The sequence below is a fragment of the Syngnathus leptorhynchus genome, chromosome 21 (assembly GCF_054491065.1).
Source record: "Syngnathus leptorhynchus isolate UIUO chromosome 21, UIUO_Slep, whole genome shotgun sequence".
NCBI lineage: Eukaryota > Metazoa > Chordata > Actinopteri > Syngnathiformes > Syngnathidae > Syngnathus > Syngnathus leptorhynchus.
The window spans coordinates 3,725,080-3,744,646 of NC_141215.1; the positions used below are offsets into that span (position 1 = coordinate 3,725,080).

Consider the following 19,567-nt stretch of genomic DNA (forward strand, 5'->3'; position numbering starts at 1 on the left):
CAAACGCGACTTCCTGAACGCTAACAAATAGACGGGATGTGGTTTGAAGGTCTCTTGCACACCGAGCATCGAATCTGAAAGCAGGTGAAGCGTACCGCGTGAACCAAATGCATATATTAGCGCCTCGTCTAAGAGGTTGAACATAAAAATGCACTTCATAACATGTCCGATATGTTGTCGGCTAACTGGAGCAGCGTGATATGTTGTCGGTGTGTGTACACTAAACTGGCGCTACTCTTGAAATGTGACAATCTTTGTTTTTACCCAAAACATCCTGGAAAAGGAATGCGGGCTTTGTTGCTGAAATATGAATTTGGAAGTAACTACATGTCCCAAACGTACAGCAGGAAATGATTCAATTAAATTTTTTGATCATTTGAGAGGACTGGCTACATTTGATATTATCTCAAAGTGTGGGCTCCCTCTAGTGGTAAGCAACAATTACTTTTAAAGTGCTGTTCAGTTGTATTTCACTTTTTTAAGTAGAAACATTCACGTTTAATATTTTAGAATTAGAAATTATTAATTTTATATCATTTATTTTATTCATAAGGTGCATCGAGTTAATGAAGAGTACCATTGTAGGTTTTCAGAGGCCAATTGCATAACAGTGATTAAAAAAAAAACGTGGGCTTCATACTTGATTTTTGTTCATGAGTCAATAAGATTTTTATTGATTAGTTATTTTTTTTATTTTAGGAGCCTGATGGGAAGTTGGAAGCTTAGTTTAGTCTGTTGAAGTAACATTGGGTTCACTAGAGGGCAGCAATTTTCAGTTTAACACACTGGATGAATGCGCTGAAGTAGTTTTAGTGTAGTTCTAAAATGGACACATGGCGGCAGGTCCTTTGTAGAAGAGGTGAAAAATTATTTGCATTTTAATATTAATTCCTTCACATTTTCAAGTTGATTATTTTTCAAACATTTCCTTATATTTCTTTAAAAAAATATATTCAGATTTTCAAATTTTATTATTTACAATCATTTAATCAACACAATATTTCTCTAATGTTTTACACTATGCACCACCTAAAAAAAATACTTGAAATGTCACCCTAATGACCAATGTTAAAAACATTGTAGTGTAGTAGGCCTAAGTGTTCACTGTAAACAAAAGTAAATGTATTCCTAAAAAAGTATATTTTTTGTCAGCCACTGTAACATTACACATAGTTTAAACATAAATACTGTCCTCATATTTCAGAAAATTAAAATGTTTTGCATTTAAAAAAGAAATAAAAAAATATCCAATGTATACTTGGGGTCATTTCCACTGCAGAATGCAAAAGGAATTTGATATTTATGAGACGAACTACCTAAACTGACAGCACTTGCCATTCTGTATGCAAACAGTAATAAACGTGTCCGCAGGTGCCGCAAGGAAGGAAAACATGCTTACGGGACGTACCTTTGTTTACAGTCCTCACATGCGTGCTTTCCAAAGAAAAAAAAAAAAGAACTGACGGGAAAAACCCAAGCCCCACTTGAAGCTGCAGTTTTTGCGCATCTGTATACACGACGCTTAACATCGGGTCTGTTTGCCTCCTGGACCCCCCTAAGCGACGATTTATCTCACTTGAAAAATCTCTCCGCCACATTACAACACTGATTCCAGCTTAAAACAGAGATAAGAATATTCTTGGGCAAATATTGCACAAAACACAATTTATTCTAGTAATGGTGGTGAATCGTATTTTCCAACATTGCCAATCGTGTTCTCACTTTTGCAGCCTGTTGAGCTCACCAAGTATCGTTTTCCCCTTCTTTCATGCATCAACCTCATTCAGTCTCAACTCGTCTCGAGTCTAATGAAGTCTGGAACCATGGGAAGTTGGCACCTGCACCACTGGCACCAAAACAGGAGTTTAGAACATTCAGCGAAAGAGTGTTCCATCCATCCCTTTTTTTTTTTAAATACATAAAATCATATAAATCGATTCCAAAACACAGGAGGGTATTTTATGGGACAACACTCCATTGTCCTATTTACGCAACATTTAAAAGCATGCCACAGCATGACTCAGTCAAAAACAACAGATCCCAATAATAAATGTTCCTCTTTGATCTCCCTCCATTTCGGTTAGATTTAAAACATGGCGCGGCGAGAGAGGCGGCGCCAACAGAACCTTTTGTGCGTCGGCTCCACAGAAGTCCCCCTTTTCTTCTAATGTGCGCTAATTGCCGCCGGACACAAAAAAAGTCGAACCGGTGCACGGCTGAGAGATCAAACTGGAGCGGGAAACTCCCTGTGATCAGGCCCCCGATTCATCCATGCCAGGGGATCTCTTACGTAAATGGGTCAGGGGTCTAAAAAAGTGACCCGGTTCCACGTGGAGGCAGAGGAATCAACCAATCAGTGCAATCGATAAGCGATAGCGTAGCATCAAGATCAGCTAGTTGACTCTCAAAGCCCAAAAAAGTAAACAGAGCTGTTTTGAGTTTACTTGGACAACAACATTTTGAGACCAGACTACAAACTAATGCATCACCGCTGGCACGTTTTCGAGAAGGCGTAGCATCTTGACGATATCAAACAAAAAGACGTTTGATAGTTTTGTCTTTTTATATTGCCAAGTAGACTTCAGTTACACGCTAGAAGTCAAATGGCAAGCATGACGTCCATCTGGGCCAGAAATGAGATATGAACCCAAATAAAAAAAACGTTCGACTCAAGCCAAGGAGTGGAGTAAAATGTCAAGAAGACGACACATGGGAAAATACACAAGGCGATCAAAGGAATGCCTGGACCGTAACGCGATGATAGCAAGCATTCAATAATCCAAGCCCAATCTGTTCACTCTGCATCGCATGCTTCAGCATGTTTTTGCCTGTGAAGACCCAAATTTGATCAAATGGCCTTTTGCGCTCCAACTTATGAACAGTAAATAAATCCAAGACTAATTGACATGAGTTTGTAATTACGTGTAAATGACACAAGATGCTAATGAAGCAGCTAAAAATAGAGAGGATCATAAAACATCAACACCACCGTCCTAGCATGTACACAATCATGAAACCATCTGATATAAACAATTAATCAATACAAACAATCATCAATAGTATTAGCTATAAAAACAAATTCCCAATTATGCTAACTCTGTTGTTTTTACGCTTGGACGTACAACCCGATGTTATTCCGGTACTGGGGAAAAACTAAATAGTGACAGATCTTCTTGGGAATGAGGAGATGTTGCTCAATCAAGGCACGATCTGTTTGGTTTTCGTTCTTAGCGAGTCCACTTTTGAGGAGAAAATTCTTACTCGTGTTTTCCATCCAAACTAACGGAGGAGTGTTCAAAGTTTACATCTGTTGGCTTTACTGTAGTACTACTACTTCATCTGTGATGCTACGTGGTGGGAATGTAGGTGTGTCTGGAGTACTTAACTCGTCCTAAACGATAAATAAGGGTGGAGGAGAATAGTCTGGAGGAGATACTACTTTTGGGAAGAATGTGGGCTAAATTGTCTGATATTATTCGGATAGCGGATGAAGATAGTATTCTTAGTAAGAATTTCCCAAGGCACCCAATTTCTATTTGAACAAGAATTACCTCATGTTTACAAGGTGTCATATTGAGCATGGTGCCAGTTTGGATGAAAAATAGGATTATATTATGTTGTTATTTCAGCTTCTGAATCCGCTTCAAATGTTTCCATAGCAACGCTACGTGTTTTGCAAGTGGGAGGATGACGGTACAGTAAGATTGCAGAAAAACATGATTCTGTATCTGTATCTATATAAACACTCTTTTTTTTAAATTTTAGTTTGTTTTAAGATGACTAAAGATTGAGTAGATTATAAATCAAGCAGACTTGCACACTCAAGACTGGCTAAGGCTATGTTTTACTTTTGAAAGAACACAGACGGGCTTTCGAGCTGTTTCTGCATCTAGGAGGGAAGGGGCAGGTGCGGTAGGCACCCGTAAGCCCCCCCCTCACTCTGCACGTCCCTGGTTTTTGACTCCGCCCACTCCCTTTTTAAACCTGCAATGTAACCGAAAGGCGCTCAGAGAACTTGATCTTGACCGCTTGAATTCAACAGCAGCAGCACCTGAGTCACACTCAAAGGAGGTAAGACACCAAATGGGATTTTGAGAATGAGCTGACATTGAATTTCCTTTGCAAACTTCCATGCACTTTTCTTTTTCCCTTGACTAATCATCTTTTATCCTCCCCCTCAGATTTGCACTTTTCCCTACCAAGCCTGGACAGTTCAACAAGTCATCAACTTTTTTTGAAATTAGCTTTTTGTATTTTTGCACTTTATCCCCACTTTTTTTTTTTTCCTCTTGGGGATATTAACGTCACTGAATCAGTGCAATATCACCCGAGCCACTTTTCAACTCTGCCTCCATCTCACCAGAGCTGGTGAAGCGACGACCTTAGCCCGGAGATGGGCTCCCCTCTCCCGCTTTCGTTATATTGCATCAGCTTGGTGTGCTTCCAATTGCTGTTGGCAGAGGAGCTTTTCAGGTAAGAAGACTTTCCATCTTGCCTGGCTTCTCATTGGTGGAGAAACATCTCATTAAAGTTAAATGTCCTACAACTGTATCACATTTTGTGTATGAATAAATTTAGCATCATCAAACAAACATTCAATTACCATAAGTCTTTTTTTTTTTTTGGGCTTAACATTTTAACTGTTGTTGTTCGAGCTAGACAAAGTGAAACGCTGTTTTTATCGAGTTCTTTTGTGTTGTAGGGCAGATACTGTACTTACAGATAGCCGGACCTGCAAGGTCAAATCAAACATTCTATCTGTTAAAAACTCAAAATCTATGCAAAAAAAAAAGTCACTAAAATTCATTTAAAAATGTAAATGGGACTTTTCTTTTAGAATCAGTCAATATGTGCCCGGTGAGGAAATCGGCGACCAATCCGGGGTGTAGTCTGCCCTTCGTGGGCGGATAAGACTTACTGGAACTCAAATGACATCGAATAATCTTATTTGATCCACTTTTGCAATATCAAATTTAGGAAAAAGAATTGTAACATCTGTATTTATGCTTTTCTATCTGTAACCTCGTTTGAAAACACTCACAGGGCGGCCACACACACACACACACACACAAACACAATTGTGATGATGCAGGGAGGAATGCTGACGAGTCAGTGTGTGACTGCCCTCTACTGGAAAGTGTAGAAATTGCACAATATTCTCCCAGCTTGAAACACTGTTAGGGTTTCCACCACATTGTTCCCACGGAACATGTTGCAGGTTATGCTCAAGGGGGTGTCTGTAGAGTTTCATGCAGACTCAACTATGATCAACTATGATCTTCATCATTTTTATAAAGTTAACAGTGCATATAATTACAGTCACCCCCCCACCCCCCACCCACCTCTCATAAATATCCTGCCTGGCTTTCATTAGGATAGCACATTGTCCCACGAAGCACATTCTGTTCTGTTCAAATGCAGACTGATAATGACAAGGGATGGCTTCATCCTTTTTTTTTTTTTTTACACTATGCACAGATGCTGAGCATGCCTGAGCTCGGACGTCTGCGCTTTGGTGTCTACGTCGTGCCGAGTTTGTCCTGATAAGGACACGAGGCAAAACAAAAAGGTGTTGGGGGGTGGGGGTGGGATTAAGAGGCATTTGGAGAAATAGCAATGTCACTTTCCATAATGTGGACGAGAAAAGACAATCTAAGCTGCTAAAGTTAAATATGGCTTTAGAGAAGATCAGGCTCAACAGATTAAATTCGTGAACTTTCAGTTCAGTGGCTTCAAAACAGAAGGTTAAAAAAGTTTACAATAATGCCGCAAAAAAAAGGCTATTCATTTTAATATTTTTCACACAGCATTTGGAACTGTGCGAGGTTCACATAAACTGACTCTTGACTAAATATTTACTCGAGGAACAGAGTAATGAATGACACGGACTGGCTTGTTGAAATTGTGTGTCGCAATTGACCTAGCCGGCACGTGCCTTTCGTTTCTTTCCGTTTTATTTGTGTTCTGACCGGTTATGATTTTGTCAAGGAAGGTCATTAATGTCAGGATGTTAAATTTCCATGCTATGTATGAATGCCTCTACGGGGGCCGTCAAACTGTACCCGAGCTTAAAGTCGAGGTAGGGGGGGGAAAAAAAAAAAAAAACAGGTGGGAGAATTCCAATGTGGATTAATGGCTGAGACCTAAATCCCCTCAATTTACAAAGATCCTGAAAGAGCAGATTTCCGCTCAACAAAACAGAACGCTAAGTACAGATACAGTTAGCAGCATTATACATAAATGCAACACCTCAAATCGACATCCACTTTTCCCTTTTTTTGAACTTCACCTTCATAACAGCACTGACCGCTGAGTCATTGTCCTCCATGAACCAGGGAGTAGTTGAAACAGGAAGTAGCCTAAACAGAAATTTAACAAATGATTACCACATCTCAAATAAATGCCTCTTTTTTTTGGTTAAACTGGTCTTGGTAGAGTCAAGTTATGCCATTTTATCAAATAGACTGTAATAGACACTTGAATAAATAAATGCCACCCCTTGACCCTTGAATAAATAAACAAACACCACGCTAAAAATAGCAAGGCATTTTTTCATCGTAATTATTTCTGTTGACTAATTTGCCTCAGTGAAGGTATAATTGAAAATTTGTATTCGACACTTGAATAAATTAACGCCACATCTCAAACAAATACTTTTCTTTACCTGATTACAATCATTTCATGATCGCCCTCCATTAGAGATGGGTAGCTAAACCCAATTAGTGTACATACTGTATTAAAATGCAAAATAAATCTCGCTACGTTATGAAAGCTAGGCCGCTCATTAGACGAATATTTCAAACTAAATCCCCTTTCCCTTATTTCAACAAGTTCACTACTGTTTCCCCCGCTGCCGGGGATTACAAATTAATGCGACACATTTCCCGGCCATTAACACAAACCTTTGTTAATATTAAAAAATAGAAATCAAGTGCATCAACTATGATAAAAATTAGAGGGAAGCTTTGTTTTTCTTGTCCCCAATGGACAGTACATATGGGTCCATTTGACCTACATTATGAAAAAAAGACTTCTCATTCAAACAATGGGTCAATTTGACCCAACATATATAGTTAAATGATACAAATGGGTCAATTTGACCTGCAATATAACGTGGAGGTTAACAAAAGGGTCAATTCAACCCAACATACTATAGGAGGGTTAAATGATGAATCATGTCAATATGACCTGCAATATAACGTGGAGGTTAACGTTATCAGTGGGTCAATTTGACCCACAATATAAAAAGGACACTTGGGCCGATGCCAAATTGTGTCTATCAGAGGATGACCATTATTGACAGAAACAGCTATAATAATCCCTATAAATGTACATTTTCTTTTTTTTTTTATTAATTACAGAAGAAAAATATGTATTCCAAATGATCCACGACAAAAGAGTTTAAAATAGATCCATTTTCCAGTAACGTGGTTATGGCTCAGCGGCTTAGTCTTGGAAATATCGCGCTCAAGATGCCGTAATTATTTAGTCAGCCTGTGCCACCGTCGTTACATGCGGCTAAAATAAACTCCACGACAGCTTCACGCGTCAACGTGGAATCCACACAGCCGCAGGAGAATCGTGATGTCTGTCACGTCGTCCCAAGTGGAATTTTTTAAAACTTTCAAATGCGCATGTCCTTCTCTGAGGATGCGGTTTTTTGGGTCATTTTAGGGAGTCCTCACTATTTTTATATCTTTTTTTTCCCCCGACATTGTTCATCGGCTGCCAGGAAACGGTATACTGCTGGATCTACTGGTCCCACTGTGCTGCACAAACATGGAAGGTGTACAGAAAAAAAAAAGTGAAACGCTTCCACTGTGTTTGTCAAACAGCGAACAGATGGCAGGAACCTGTTTACCGAATCGCTCGAACATTGGAACAGGTTAATTAGCCTGATGTTCATTCGCCGAAACGCTAAGAGCTCAAGCATGTTATAAATACCCATAAAAGTATTCGGGTAAAGCCATTTTCAAGAAATCTCTCGGGATTGGAGTAATTAGATGACCCCGGGATGACGGAAAAACATCTTCATTAAAACCATTGGTTTCATAAGCATTTTTTTTTCCCTCTGTGATTTGGACTAAAGGAACAAAAAATGTCAACATATAGATATTTTTGTCGGTCTTGTATGAATCAACTTCTGTACAATATGTCAAGATGGATTATGATTTTACTGACTACATTTCTCTTCTTTCCTCAGCTTGGACCATCTCAACAAGCTAATCCACTCCGAAGAGGATCTAACGTTGGTTCCTGGGGACCAAACCAACGTTGGCAGTTCCTTCATGAAATGGCCCCTCAGGCACCAGAAGCTTTCTAAGGCGAGAAGAAGCAACCCCAGTTTGGCATGGGCCAGACCCGCCGAGCGTTTGGGATTCCACGGGAGTCTGCCGAGGGCCCGTCGCCACGCCCATCCTGGCACCCGGGCCCACCACTACCCCCACCATGTCCAGCTGATGCGAGTGGGTTGTGTACTGGGAACCTGCCAAGTACAGAACCTCAGTCACAGGCTTTATCAGCTTATCGGCCAGAGCGGCAGAGAAGACTCGTCGCCTATTAATCCAAGGAGCCCCCATAGTTACGGATGAGTGACCCCACTCGGCCCCCGCTCCCCAGAAATCTATATCTTCAATTATTTATCTTTCAATGTATTAGTCTGATATTACAGAACGCATCACCTGGATCACTGTTGTGCCTCTTTACTTTTCAAGCTGTTCAATTTAGCATCACGCAGTTTGAGTGACCCACCACCCTGATAACATTTGCCTTTTTTTTAATTGATGGACAACCTAACCAACCTCAGTCGGACTCCTAATGTAAGGACGAAAGATTGTCCTCGGCTCAATCCTGTGACTCGCTGAGCAAACATCCCGAATTCTTATATAAGTTTTAAGATAGTTTTAAGACATGAGATATACTCGAACGAATCGTCGTTAAAACGGATGTAGTGCCACTCCAGTGACTTGGGTGGCGGTAATGAGCATTGGAAAACAGTGAAGTTAGAAGAAATTGGAGCATGTTAACTTGAGAAAATGAAGGGTGGAAATTCAAATACAGACAAAATACATTAAATACAAACCTAATGAAATCCAAAAATATATATCCAATTCATCATTTATACTTTACAATTAAATGTATGACACAGGTCATAATACGGCCCAGAGTCAAAAACTTGTATTCATATTCCGCACGTAGCACAGTGTGGAAATATTAGTCCCTTTCACATGATTCCTAAGTTCTCCCCGCAAGTCAGGACTTTATGGTTGACGGCAGTTTATTAAGGCTGACCTAATCTTTGCAGTCATATGCAGCAACAGCGGGGACGGATTTGCTTTCAAAATAAATATGAGCAGATTTTTTACACAAGGCTCCATCCAATTCAAATGCAGCGTTTCACAAATTACCTGGCAATACTTGACAAACGGAGGGATTTACTGTACAGGTTCTGATTTTTTTTTTTTTTTTATCCTCTTCAGTCCGGCCCCAATATTCTTTTGTGTTTTCCCAACCGATTTAATCTGGATACATTTCCCAAGGTTGTCTTTGGGCTCATGGGGAAACAGGGTAATACTCCCCGGTTCACTAGTTTTAAGTCTAATCTGCTCAAAGGCTTGCTTAAGGTGAAACACGACAATCTGTCTGGTGTAATTGAGTTCATCGATGTCTCATGATAGATTGTTATTAAACTGGCTTTTTGGAACACCGGCAACCCTTTGGTGGATCTCTGGAAGCTGTTGCGCAGTGTGTGTGTGAGCATGTGTGTTTGCGTTATTTCTTATCACATGTTTGAATAGCGTCACAGATCATTGTGCGAGGATTTTTTTTGTTGTTGTCGCTTTTGTGACGTCGGCGACTGTGTCACGTCTGGTGTGCGCTCCCTTTCTCACAGGACTCTCTCTTTTGGAAATAGTCACAGAACGCATCTGGATTGTGAACGCCTTATCACAAAGGTTTTTGTAAATGTCTCAATTGACAGTCAGCACACTCCAAGTAGCGACGGGGTTGACTGTGAAATGCCGTATGTAAATAAACTCCTTCAGACAAATTATTTAAGTGATATTTAAGTTATATTTATGTGTTCATACACGTTTGTCGCCAAAGAGGTTGGTTTTTTTTGTGTGTATTCTTGTATTGCCCTTAAAAACCTGATACAATGATAGAAATGTACAATTTGTTCATGTTCTCCACTTTGATGTGTAAAATAAAGAGCTATATTGTACTGCATAGAGTGTTGATCTGTATGATAAAAATACTTTGTTATTGAACGTCACAGTCATTTGAGGGGGGGGGGCAAGATAAATAATATAAATATATTAATCAATATTTAATAGAATTGATCATTCAGGCTGCTTTGAGTAAAGTACCACTTTCATATATCAAAGACTCCATTGCATAAGAAGGGAGGAGAGAGCATTGCCCTGATGTGGGTCAATAACAGAGAGCAAAGAGACATCACTGATTTCTTAATGGGGGTGAATGTCAATGAAACGTCAGATCAGAAGACATCAGCTGACCTCAGCCACGTTTGGTAAAGCTTGTACGACTTGGAAGAGTTAATGAGTGACAGTGGCTTCGGTCAACAAGTACAACTATCGACCGTAATGCATTTTCAAGGGGAGGTTGAGATTTATCTTCCACCGGAAGCACTTGAGGATGTTCAGAATGTGTCTTGACATCCGTGTTAACGGGTTATAGAGGTCATACTAAGTGGTTTGCCGATATGACAAAAAAAAAAAGACAAACTCTGTAGAAAATAGGGTTCAAATGAGTATGAGAATGATTCATACAGCCACTGACTTGCAACGCAAACATTTGGTCATGCTTCACAAATGCCTGCTTTTCACAGGGTCACTCAATTTCCTCATCCACTGTCAAAATATATTATAGTCCCTAAATAAAATAAAATAGGGTGATACATTTGGGGTGATATGAGCCCTTACTATGTCAAATGATTTCTTTTACCCTGAATTGCAAGTAAAAATTTCAAGTCCAGTATAAGATATGGTGGCAGTGAACTTTACAATAATTCTAGCAAAAAGTGAATAATTCTTCAAGAATGGTTATATCAGCCAATCATCAACCGAAAATATGTCTATTTTTCATTTCATTTTTTTCCCTACGTGCATAACATTCAAATCAAAGGCAATCTTTTAAGAACAAATATTAAATTGACTTTAATCACCGTCTTTTCCCCCCCATCAAAAGGATTCAACAGACGGTCAATGGTAAGGGGCCACGCATTACAGATACAAGCATCAAATAATATCTTTCAACTCACGTGACGTACTCTGTCGTTCGCGTTTTCAAAGTTGCTCGCACTTGAACGATCAAAAGACATGTAACGAAGGTGGAGCGAATTTATAGAGAACAGACCAAAAAAAAAAAAAAAAAAGAGTTGAGATATTTGATTTGCATTTTGCATTTTCTAACCGAGCTCAAATTTGAATTGCGTTTGGGTTCTACCGTTGAACGCGGTTCGTCTTCCATCGAGAAGCGGAGGCCAGAACGTCGTACCTTCCTTTATCAACACACGGCGAAGCAAGTATATGCGTTTTTCTCTTCAACATGCGTCTATTTCCCTATATTTTCATTATAAATCTTATTCACACGAGTTCAAACTAGTAATTATGCACCATAAACTACTCTATAGGTGTCTAGAACCGTGAATAATCCTCTCAACTGTATTTCAGTCCTGTTTTCATTGCCTATTTAACCACCAAGTGGTGTTTTTGCAAAGATTGCTACTGATATAAGGTGGGAAGACAAGACAGAACAAGAAATATTTCTTATGGAATGGTTTCTGGATGTGACTTTGGTCCATAAATGTATCTATATGCGTACCTGGCAACCAGTCAACCGTGGACTCTATCCCATCACATCATAAAGTCAAAGATTGGGATCAGTTAGGACAAGGACTATAAATAAATAGACAAAAATTACAAAATCAGGGAGAACAGAGATAGAAGAAATAAAATATCTCTTAAAAGACATCAGCGATATCAGGATATGCCTTTAAAGTGCTATGATATTTCACTGAGCCATATTGCATCATTGCGGTTTATTATGGAGACCATCCCAACTGACATTATGAAGCGCTGACGACAAATAGCATAAGAGCCGTACAAAATGTGGGGTTATAAATTATTCAGAAATTGTTATTGTTGTGATTAAGAAAAAAATTGATTCTATTAGACGATGAAGTCGATTGTGACGTTAATATAACACTGCGTTGCGATGTCCGTAGGTTTTAAATTTCGTTTTAAACGGTCGCAGTGTGACATGGATTAAGATCTCCGTTATTGTCATCTATGTCTCTCCTAGAATGTTCCAGAAGGTGCAGAATAAGGGAGCCTGTAGCATCCAAATGGAGGAAACCAGACGGTCATCCCCGGCGCGATCCAGGATCAACATGTTCTCCCTGTCCAGTACAAAGAAAGTGGACAATACCGAAACCCAGCGTCTGACCCAACTCCCGCGCCAGGCCGCTGTTTGTTTGGAGTTCGTCGATCTATCTTACACCGTCCGGGAGGGGCACTGTTGTAGGAAGGGAGGTACGGTGGGCTCCCGGTAACAAGTGACATCATGACTCAATGTCAACAAATCAACAAACAATTCAGATGAATAAAATAACTAAACTGTCCATGATAATTACCAAAGGGTATTCATCATAACCACCAGAAAATTCTTCTTATTTCTCCTCATCAGGTTTCAAAACTCTCCTGAGTAGTCTCTACGGACAATTTAACAGTAAAGATCTTATTGGCATCATGGGACCCTCTGGAGCTGGAAAGTCCACCATGATGAATGTCCTAGCAGGATACAGGTAAAACACCACGGTTCACAAATTCCGCAAAAATTTAGTTTTGTTAACAACAATCTGGATTACAGGGAGACTGGCATGAAGGGCAAAATCTTGGTGAACGGTCGCCAGAGGGACTTGGCTAAATTCCAGAAGATGTCATGCTACATCATGCAAAATGACGTACTGATGCCTCATCTCTCAATAAAGGAGGCCATGATGGTAAACTAATCTAAAAAAAAATCAAAATCAAAATCTTTCTTGATAATTTTTACCCTCTGGTTTTAGGTGTCTGCCAATCTTAAACTCAATGAACCCATGCACGTCAAAAAGAAGATCGTAAGCCCCCCCTTCCTGAGTTCATAGTTTCCAATTAAATGTCAGTTGTTACAGAGCGATAATGATCTCGTGACTGTGTCACAGGTGACCGAGGTACTGACTGCTTTGGGTCTTTTAGCCTGCTCTAAAACCCGAACCGACAATCTCTCGGGGGGCCAGTCTAAAAGACTGGCCATTGCTCTCGAGCTGGTCAACAATCCTCCCGTCATGTTCTTTGATGAACCCATCAGGTAGGACACCGGACTTGGCGTAATTTTGTTTTAGTTCGATTTCGTAAGGTAGGGCCTTGCGGGGTAGGACCTTGTGGGGGTAACAGAGTTCAACAGACAATTTGAAACAGTCCCGAGAACTGTCTGTAACCGGGGGCATCATATTTAAAAAGTCTGACGGACTACCAAACTGGAAAACATTTCACATTTTAATTTAGCACATTCTGTCCAAATTTGATCAAAACCATAAACCCCCCCAAAATCAGAACATCTCCAAAGTGAGATAGCTGCCTCCAAGTCATTCTTTTTGTAAATTGTTCCAGGAAAAGGGAGCAGCAAACCAAGTTCTGTAATGACCCTCGGGATAGGCAGTAAAACAATATCATGAGAACAAAAATGATGGATTCCTTTGACTAACAAAGGTCAGAAGGTAGGATGGCAGAAGACCAAGAACTGCTTTGCTACAGAAACAATATGGTGGTCTCGACCGAGAAATTGAATGACGACTATGTTTTTACACATGTATGCCGAGTCTAAATGGAAAACCGACGGTATATAACATAATACTAATCTCGTTTGTTTTTCAACCCCAACCACATCAGTGGTTTGGACAGTGCGACATCTATCCAGGTTATCTCCCTCCTGAAGTGTCTGGCTAATGGAGGCCGGACAATCATCTGCACCATTCATCAACCCAGTGGCAACCTCTTTCAGATGTTTGACATGGTAAATTCCAGTACCTACGATTTGTAGTCGATTAGACTAGTGATACTTGAAATTAGACTCGGTCAGGACTACGGAGATCAAGCTTGTGGTTTGGTGACTATGAGAACTGGAATTGGATCTAACCGCGATTATTTTTGTGTTCTTATCCCATTAGCTGTACATCCTGAGTCAAGGTCAATGCATTTACAGAGGCACGGTCGGCCACCTCATCCCTCACCTGAACAACCTCAACCTTCATTGCCCGAGGTACCACAATCCAGCGGATTTCAGTGAGTACTGAACGCCTCCTTCCATTAACATTTGACCTAAGAATGCATCCGGTTTTATCGTCAGTTCTTGACCCACGTTAACCCTTCTCACATCAGTCATTGAGGTGGCTACAGGAGCACATGGGGACATGCAGGCCGTGTTGTTCGAAGCTACTCACGGCAGCCAGTGCTGCGAGGAGAGTAAGAAGAGTGCGGGGGATGAAACATGTTCTTCCCCTGCCCAATCCCAACCCAAATCTGTAAGTGATCTCTATGCTGTATTTACTTTGAGTGAAAATATTCAGGAATTGGTGGATTTTGTCTTTCTCCAGGAACCGGAACCGCTTGAGACACAATACTTTGCCACCAGTACGATCAAACAGTTCTTCATCCTCTTTAAAAGAAACCTCACGGCCATATGCAGAGATACGGTAAATGAAACACATTTCGGGAAGAACATCAAACATTCCGACCGGATTTCAGGGATGAACATTTGTTTACGTGTGTGTTGTGAAGATGCTGACCCACCTGAGAGTGATGTCCCACATCATACTCGGAGTCCTCATCGGCCTGCTTTACCTCAACATCGGAAATGACGCGCTAAGTGCATTCAACAACACCGGGTTCCTCTTCTTCTCCATGCTGTTCCTCATGTTTGCCGCCCTGATGCCCACCGTTCTCACCTGTAGGAAATATACGGACTTTGCTGCTTAAGGTGGAAATGACCAATTAGCAGTTATCATTTGTCTTTGCTCCCACAGTTCCTCTGGAAATGGCTGTGTTCATAAGGGAACACTTGAACTCCTGGTACAGCCTCCATGCCTACTACATGGCTAAAACATGCGCAGACATACCATTCCAGGTAAGCTAACAGTGATTTCCAAAATTGCGCTACTAGCTAGCATCCAGTTCAGTTGTATTTAACTTTTACATTCATTACATTTGCTTCATCCATCCCGATCTTAAAACCTGTTCCAGATGATTTTGAAAACACTCAGCAATCTATCTCTTCCGCAGATGATCTGTCCAATCTTGTACTGTAGCATAGCATACTGGATGACTGGCCAGCCTCCAGAAGCTCTTCGCTTTGTGCTCTTCCTCTGCTTGTCTACGTCCATTGCCCTGGTTGCACAGTCCCTGGGGCTGCTCATCGGGGCAGCATCCCCGTCACCGCAGGTATGCTTATAGTTCATCTCAAAAGAGGTTTCTCTCTTATAAATGTTTGGGAATAATAACCCGCAGGTTGCCACCTTCGTTGGACCGATCACAGCCATCCCGATAGTCCTCTTCTCTGGCTTCTTTGTGAATTTCCGCACTATTCCTGATTACCTGCAGTGGACCTCTTATGTCTCCTATGTCAGGTACCTTCGTCTTTATTCAGTTGTTTGTTGTGTCTGCAACTTAACATTAAAAATTCTTTTTTTTTTTTTTTTTTTTTTACAAAATAATGTCACTTGAAGGTACGGCTTTGAGGGAGTGGTCCTCTCCATCTACGGGATGAACCGCTCACACCTGGAGTGTCCAGAGAATACACAGTGCACATTCCAGGACCCCGCAAAAGTCCTGCAATTGCTGGATGTGGAGGATGCAAAGCTCTACGTGGATTTCATTGTCTTGGGAATTTTCTTCACGGTCATCAGGGTTGTTACTTATCTGGTACTGCGCTACAAAGTGAGGGCCTGCCGTTGAGTTTGAGTAAATGTTACTTGTTCAGTGACATGTTAATACAGTTCACTGGTTGAACCTTGAATTCGAATTGCAGTTCCCATTGAGATCTGTTTTATTGGGAATAATTACTGTTTTGTACGATTTAGTTTTTTGGGGGGATTGTATTACAAGGATATTCAAATATTAATCATTTGAAAATGATCACACTTAGTCGAGTCTTTTCACAATCTTGTCTCAGGTCAGCACATTTACAGGCCACATGGTAATGAGCTCATTGCCAAGCTAAGTGAGCATTAGCAAGTTATCATTAGCATGGTAAATGTCATTAAAATGGCCGCAGCACAAGTAATGCCAATTTGGCTTTTCATAGCAATTGTAACTGGAGTTGGTATGTTAGCATAAGCGTGTTAGCACTAGTAAGTCACATCAGTTGCCAAGATCTTTTTTTTTTTATCATCCATTCCCCTCCATTCATTTTGTTGACATAACAAAAATTGTGTGAAGTTTTTTTTATCATACAATCCCTGCCATTTGTTGCCATAACAAAAACTGTGTGAAATAATAAAAAAAAAATCAAAAACTGAGCTTGAATATTATCCATTTCTTGTCTTAACATCTTATCCCAAGGCCCTTTTTTTATCAAAATCTTGACATAACAAACATTTGTTTATGTGTGTGTGCAAAACAGGCCAGTGGTTTCAAAAAGGACGTGTGGTGTAAATGTCAAACATTCTTGAACAGGATTTGCCAAAAGAGTTTGCAGGTCATTAAAACACTCTATTACACAATATATGTTTTGAAAATCCCAATGAGAATGTGCATGTACTGTAATTGGAGGAAGGAAAAATGCAAAAGGGTACATGTATTTGGAGCAGTATATAAGCTGCTTATAATAATATAATTAATATTATTATAATAAATATAATCATATATAAGCTACATATACAACTTTGATAATTACCATGGTCAATTTGGCATCGGGTGAGCACATTTACTAACAAGCTCGACTGATAAATAAACAACCCACAAATTTCTTGGTGTTAAAATGACACCATAAAAAATATTGAGCTCTTCCCTCAACAGTAGCTCCTTTGTGATTTGAACGCAGGTTGATTTGGTAATACTCTGCCTGAGGGTTAACCGAGTGCACGAGTCGAAATCTGCTCAACACAAAAGATAAATGTGACCACTCTTTTTGCTGGGCTGCGTACGTGCAGATTAAAACCACAACCCATTTCTCACACTGGATTGGAAAATTGGCATCTTCTGTATGGTGGCACTCATCTTGTTTCCCCTTCAGGCCAGTGAAACCAAAATATCACACAAATATTTTTGGGCTGACTAAAGCAATGATTGGCATTGATGTCAACATTTTATTTTTTTTAAGTGTAGCTATGGATACCAAACGACAGATTATATAGTCATAAAACTTCCAGATAAAATGATATACGTACTGAAAAAAGTGGGGTATCTGAATTTTTGCCATTGGAAATGAAATATAGAAATAAATGCTGGTTGAAGTATCCAGAGTATCATATAAATCACCAAGATATAAATCCCCAATTTTATTGCCGCCGTTAAATTTCAAATCACCTAATGGCGTTTGCATACTCTACTTCTCAGTTTCTCAAGTAACCAAGTCAGAGCCAATAATACACCTAGGTTTACAATTCTAATATTTATCTCATAAAACTGTATCTGTGATCTCAACAGTCTTGTTTCCTCATTTCATAGCTTTTCTCTCTGCTGCATTGCTTCCATCATGTGGATTGCCATATCACATCATTTTCCCAGGGCCTTCAGAATTTTCTTTTTTTGCGTCTGCATCAGTCACCGTCATAACAAGTTAAAAACATTATATTGACATCATGGTGACGTCCTTTGAGTAGTGCTTTTTTTAAGTGTGCAGCAAAGTAGAGTTTCTGTCCACCTAAATAACAACCTGAACTTGACATCACGATGACGTCCGTCCAGTAGTCCAAAGATGTGTTCGAAGTTAGCGAGTGTGGAAAGTTGAATAAACAAACATCAGATTCCAAGAAGGGGTGGAATTGGGGTATGCAAAAACATCAAGTGTTAAGTTTTTTTTTATTTTTTTATTCAGTGGTAAGTTAATCAAGGGTCTTAACCTTAGTGGAATTTTCTGAAACATAATTCTTCCTCTCTGTGACTAATGCCCACATGTTAAAATCGATATTTTGTGTAGTTAGCCGATAAATGCTTTTACCTGGAAAATTAGACGAGACTGCTCCTGTTGTGAACCTGTCCATCATTAATGGCGCCAAGCTAAAGTATGCTAGGCTAAAACCTGGTAAGTAAAAACGAAAAAGATGAGCTAGCTGGCTAAGAGTATTTGCTTGGTTATGAGTGCTAACGTGATTTTCTAGATAGTCAATGATAGAATAATGTAGCTCTTAGTAGTGTCACTATTTCGAAGAAAATATATTAAAGTGGGATTATCAGACAGATGTACGGTTCTTTTATCTCAAAGTGCCACAAAATTCCTTAGCCCAACTAGCAAACCAGTAATAGACTAAATCAAAATCTTTTATAACAAAGGTTACCAAGGTTGTAACATGTTTAGAACTCTTAAGTCTATATTGACCAATAATTAATTCTGTCTTTTGGTAGATACATCAAAATGTAACATTAAAACTGGATAACGATGAACATTTCAAGTGTTGAGTCAAGAATGCCTGAAAGCTATTTTACTTCGACTATGTTTCCAGAATGTGTTTGAAAGTTAGGGTTAACCCTAAAATTGACCTTAACCCTTACTTTAGCAAAAAGAAAAACATTTAATATTGTAAATTTTCCGTTTAATCGTTCAAATTTAGACCATTTATTACATACCGCACACTGAAGACAACCAGACGTCTCATCCAGTATGATATCGCCCCCTGGTGGCTAAATAGTTTCAACTCCTGGCATTGATTTGCTCCTTCATTCAGTTTTTTGATGGAAATACATTTTTCAAGAATGAATGCGTCTTATTCACCTTGGTAATTGACTTCATCCGCATTGAATGTGTGAAATATAAATTTAATAAGTTCTTCAAAGGTGTGAATGTGGCTATGAATATACAAATTATATGGCCGGGTTTATTTTGGTGAGATAAATAAAACAAAGATAAAATATTAGAGAAAGAATTTCAGCCATTGTGTGATCTGTATGAATTCAACAAAAATCATTTCTGAAGTAAAAACATCAGAAATGATGTAATTGCACAAGTGTGCACAACCTCTTGTACCTTGTGTGTTCAGAATTAATCAGTCCCATTTCAACTCATGTATTATACTTAATCAAAATGTTGTATTGCTATTGATTTACTTGATCAGATTCTGCACAAAAACATGTTTCATTTGTTATTGACTAATGCGGTCGCAAAATGACCTCATAAAAATGATGATCTCATCAATAAATCCTTTGACAATTAAAATGCAGGTGGATTTGTAGTTCCTTCGGGCTAACTGGGCAATCTGTCAAACCCAGAGTCATCATCACTAAGGCACTTTAGAAATCATAAATCATAAATAAAAACAAAAAACTGTCTTTGTGACTAGTGTGAACCAGCT

General features: G+C 39.5%; 2 protein-coding genes and 1 long non-coding RNA gene across 5 annotated transcripts; 2 read left to right on the plus strand and 1 right to left on the minus strand.

Annotated features, from left to right (window-relative positions):
• Positions 1 to 3,949: 3,949 nt before the first annotated feature.
• Positions 3,950 to 10,207, plus strand: adm2a (adrenomedullin 2a). The gene is made up of 3 exons (XM_085902796.1): positions 3,950 to 4,071; positions 4,182 to 4,473; positions 8,204 to 10,207. The coding sequence occupies exons 2-3, from the start codon at positions 4,394 to 4,396 to the stop codon at positions 8,589 to 8,591; spliced, it is 468 nt and encodes a 155-aa protein (XP_085758922.1). The 5' UTR covers positions 3,950 to 4,071; positions 4,182 to 4,393; the 3' UTR covers positions 8,592 to 10,207.
• Positions 5,395 to 18,882, minus strand: LOC147040167 (uncharacterized). Its single transcript, XR_015063205.1, has 3 exons — positions 18,846 to 18,882; positions 14,853 to 15,007; positions 5,395 to 6,359 (listed from the first exon to the last, which is right to left on the minus strand). It is a non-coding gene; the product is annotated as an uncharacterized LOC147040167 (long non-coding RNA).
• Positions 11,268 to 16,576, plus strand: LOC147040168 (ATP-binding cassette sub-family G member 4-like). 3 transcript variants are annotated; one of them, XM_085902788.1, is made up of 15 exons: positions 11,268 to 11,545; positions 12,325 to 12,554; positions 12,709 to 12,826; positions 12,892 to 13,024; positions 13,091 to 13,141; positions 13,226 to 13,371; positions 13,953 to 14,076; positions 14,231 to 14,345; positions 14,442 to 14,584; positions 14,657 to 14,755; positions 14,841 to 15,009; positions 15,086 to 15,186; positions 15,342 to 15,500; positions 15,567 to 15,685; positions 15,785 to 16,576. In XM_085902788.1, exons 2-15 carry the CDS (start codon positions 12,326 to 12,328, stop codon positions 16,011 to 16,013), a joined length of 1,935 nt encoding a protein of 644 aa, XP_085758914.1. In that variant the 5' UTR covers positions 11,268 to 11,545; position 12,325; the 3' UTR covers positions 16,014 to 16,576. The 3 variants fall into 3 exon arrangements, with proteins under 3 accessions (XP_085758914.1, XP_085758913.1, XP_085758915.1); XM_085902787.1 differs by having other exon boundaries at positions 11,269 to 11,541; XM_085902789.1 differs by lacking the exon at positions 11,268 to 11,545 and adding an exon at positions 11,670 to 12,131.
• Positions 18,883 to 19,567: the final 685 nt, after the last annotated feature.

What these genes read in the sequence shown, in the direction of transcription:
- adm2a (XM_085902796.1), top strand. Translation starts at nt 4,394, where the DNA reads ATGGGCTCCCCTCTCCCGCTTTCGTTATATTGCATCAGCTTGGTGTGC. An exon ending in TTGGCAGAGGAGCTTTTCAG is followed by an intron (nt 4,474 to 8,203) that starts GTAAGAAGACTT and finishes TTCTTTCCTCAG; the next exon opens with CTTGGACCATCTCAACAAGC.
- LOC147040168 (XM_085902788.1), top strand. Translation starts at nt 12,326, where the DNA reads ATGTTCCAGAAGGTGCAGAATAAGGGAGCCTGTAGCATCCAAATGGAG. An exon ending in CAATAAAGGAGGCCATGATG is followed by an intron (nt 13,025 to 13,090) that starts GTAAACTAATCT and finishes CTCTGGTTTTAG; the next exon opens with GTGTCTGCCAATCTTAAACT. An exon ending in CGGCCATATGCAGAGATACG is followed by an intron (nt 14,756 to 14,840) that starts GTAAATGAAACA and finishes TGTGTTGTGAAG; the next exon opens with ATGCTGACCCACCTGAGAGT.